The 1,471-nt window shown below is 66.8% G+C and overlaps 1 protein-coding gene across 1 annotated transcript in view; it reads left to right on the top strand.

Moving 5' to 3' along the window:
• The window catches only part of NDUFS2 (NADH:ubiquinone oxidoreductase core subunit S2), a 7,579-nt gene extending 6,253 nt beyond the window's left edge, over nucleotides 1-1,326 (top strand). The window contains exons 3-5 of the mRNA XM_017840125.1: nucleotides 512-721; nucleotides 1,007-1,092; nucleotides 1,180-1,326. Of these exons, the coding sequence (XP_017695614.1) occupies nucleotides 512-721; nucleotides 1,007-1,092; nucleotides 1,180-1,303 (420 nt within the window). The 3' untranslated portion in view covers nucleotides 1,304-1,326. The remainder of the gene's footprint in view (nucleotides 1-511; nucleotides 722-1,006; nucleotides 1,093-1,179) is intronic.
• The last annotated feature ends 145 nt before the right edge of the window (nucleotides 1,327-1,471 follow it).

The following is a 1,471-nucleotide window of genomic DNA, read 5'->3' as shown; positions in this document are numbered from 1 at the left end:
TCCCATCCCTGGTATCCCCCTCCTGGGGTCACCCCCATTCCCCTGGGACCCCCCCAGCCCCAGGATACCCCCCATGCCCTGGGACCCCCATTCCCTGGGACTCCCATCCCTGGTATCCCCCTCCTGGGGTCACCCCCATTCCCCTGGGACCCCCCAGTCCCAGGATCCCCCCATTCCCTGGGACCCCCCCCTTCCTGGGGTCACCCCCATTCCCCTGGGACCCCCCCAGCCCCAGGATACCCCCCATGCCCTGGGACCCCCATTCCCTGGGACTCCCATCCCTGGTATCCCCCTCCTGGGGTCACCCCCATTCCCCTGGGACCCCCCAGTCCCAGGATCCCCCCATTCCCTGGGACCCCCCCCTTCCTGGGGTCACCCCCATTCCCCTGGGACCCCCCAGCCCCAGGATCCCCCTATTCCCTGGGACCCCCCTCCCAGGGCACCCCCCATTCCCCTGGGACCTCCCGTTCTTCCTGGAACCCCCATTTCCAGGGACCCCCATTCCTCCGAGTCCTCCACACCTGGGACATCCATTGGACCCCCCCTGCCCACATCCCTGGTGCCACCTGACTTCCCACCTGTCCCCCCAGTCCCACCTGAGCTCCCACCTGTCCCCCCAATGCCCCGTGTCCCCCCGTGCCAGGACCTGCCCCTGGGGCTCATGGACGACATCTACGAGTTCGTGAAGAACTTTTCCATCCGGATCGACGAGGTGGAGGAGGTGAGGGGGGAGCTCGGGAATCTGGGGAGGTGGGGGGACAGGTGATGGTGCAAAGGACAGGTGGTGGTGCCAAGGGGAGATGGTGCCAGGTGGGACAGGTGAGGGGTGCCAGGGACAGGTAACGATGCCAGGGGGAGGTGATGCTGCTGAGGACAGGTGAGAGGTGCAAGGTATTGATGACAGGGACGGGTTTTAGGTACAAGGGATGGGCGAGGGGTGCCAGGAGCACGTGCCAGGTGCCCTGGGCAGGTGCCAGGTGTGCCAGGTGTCCCCTGCCCCCCTCAGATGCTCACCAACAACCGCATCTGGAAGAACCGCACCGTGGACATCGGGGTGATCACGGCCGAGGAGGCCCTGAACTACGGCTTCAGGTGAGCCCACCCCCCGCCCCAGGTGTGCCCCCGTGCCCGGGGCGGGGCGTGGCACAGCCCTCAGGTGTGTTTTTGGGGGGTTCCCAGCGGGGTGATGCTCCGGGGCTCCGGGATCCACTGGGACCTGCGGAAGACGCAGCCCTACGACGTCTACGACCAGGTGGAGTTCGACGTCCCCATCGGCTCCCGGGGGGACTGCTACGACAGGTGAGGGGACAGGGCAGGGCACAGGGACAGGGGAGGGGTGTGAGGAACAGGTCATGGTGCCAGGGACAGGTGATGGTGCAAAGGACAGGTCATGGTGCCAGGAACAGGTGATGGTGCAAAGGACAGGTCATGGTGCCAGGGAGAGGTGAGGGGCAGGTGATGGTGCCAGGGA

This window comes from Lepidothrix coronata, unplaced genomic scaffold, assembly GCF_001604755.1.
Source record: "Lepidothrix coronata isolate B3197 unplaced genomic scaffold, Lepidothrix_coronata-1.0 Scaffold911, whole genome shotgun sequence".
NCBI lineage: Eukaryota > Metazoa > Chordata > Aves > Passeriformes > Pipridae > Lepidothrix > Lepidothrix coronata.
Note: the sequence above shows the minus strand (reverse complement) of the source record. Positions and strands in the feature narration are given on the sequence as shown.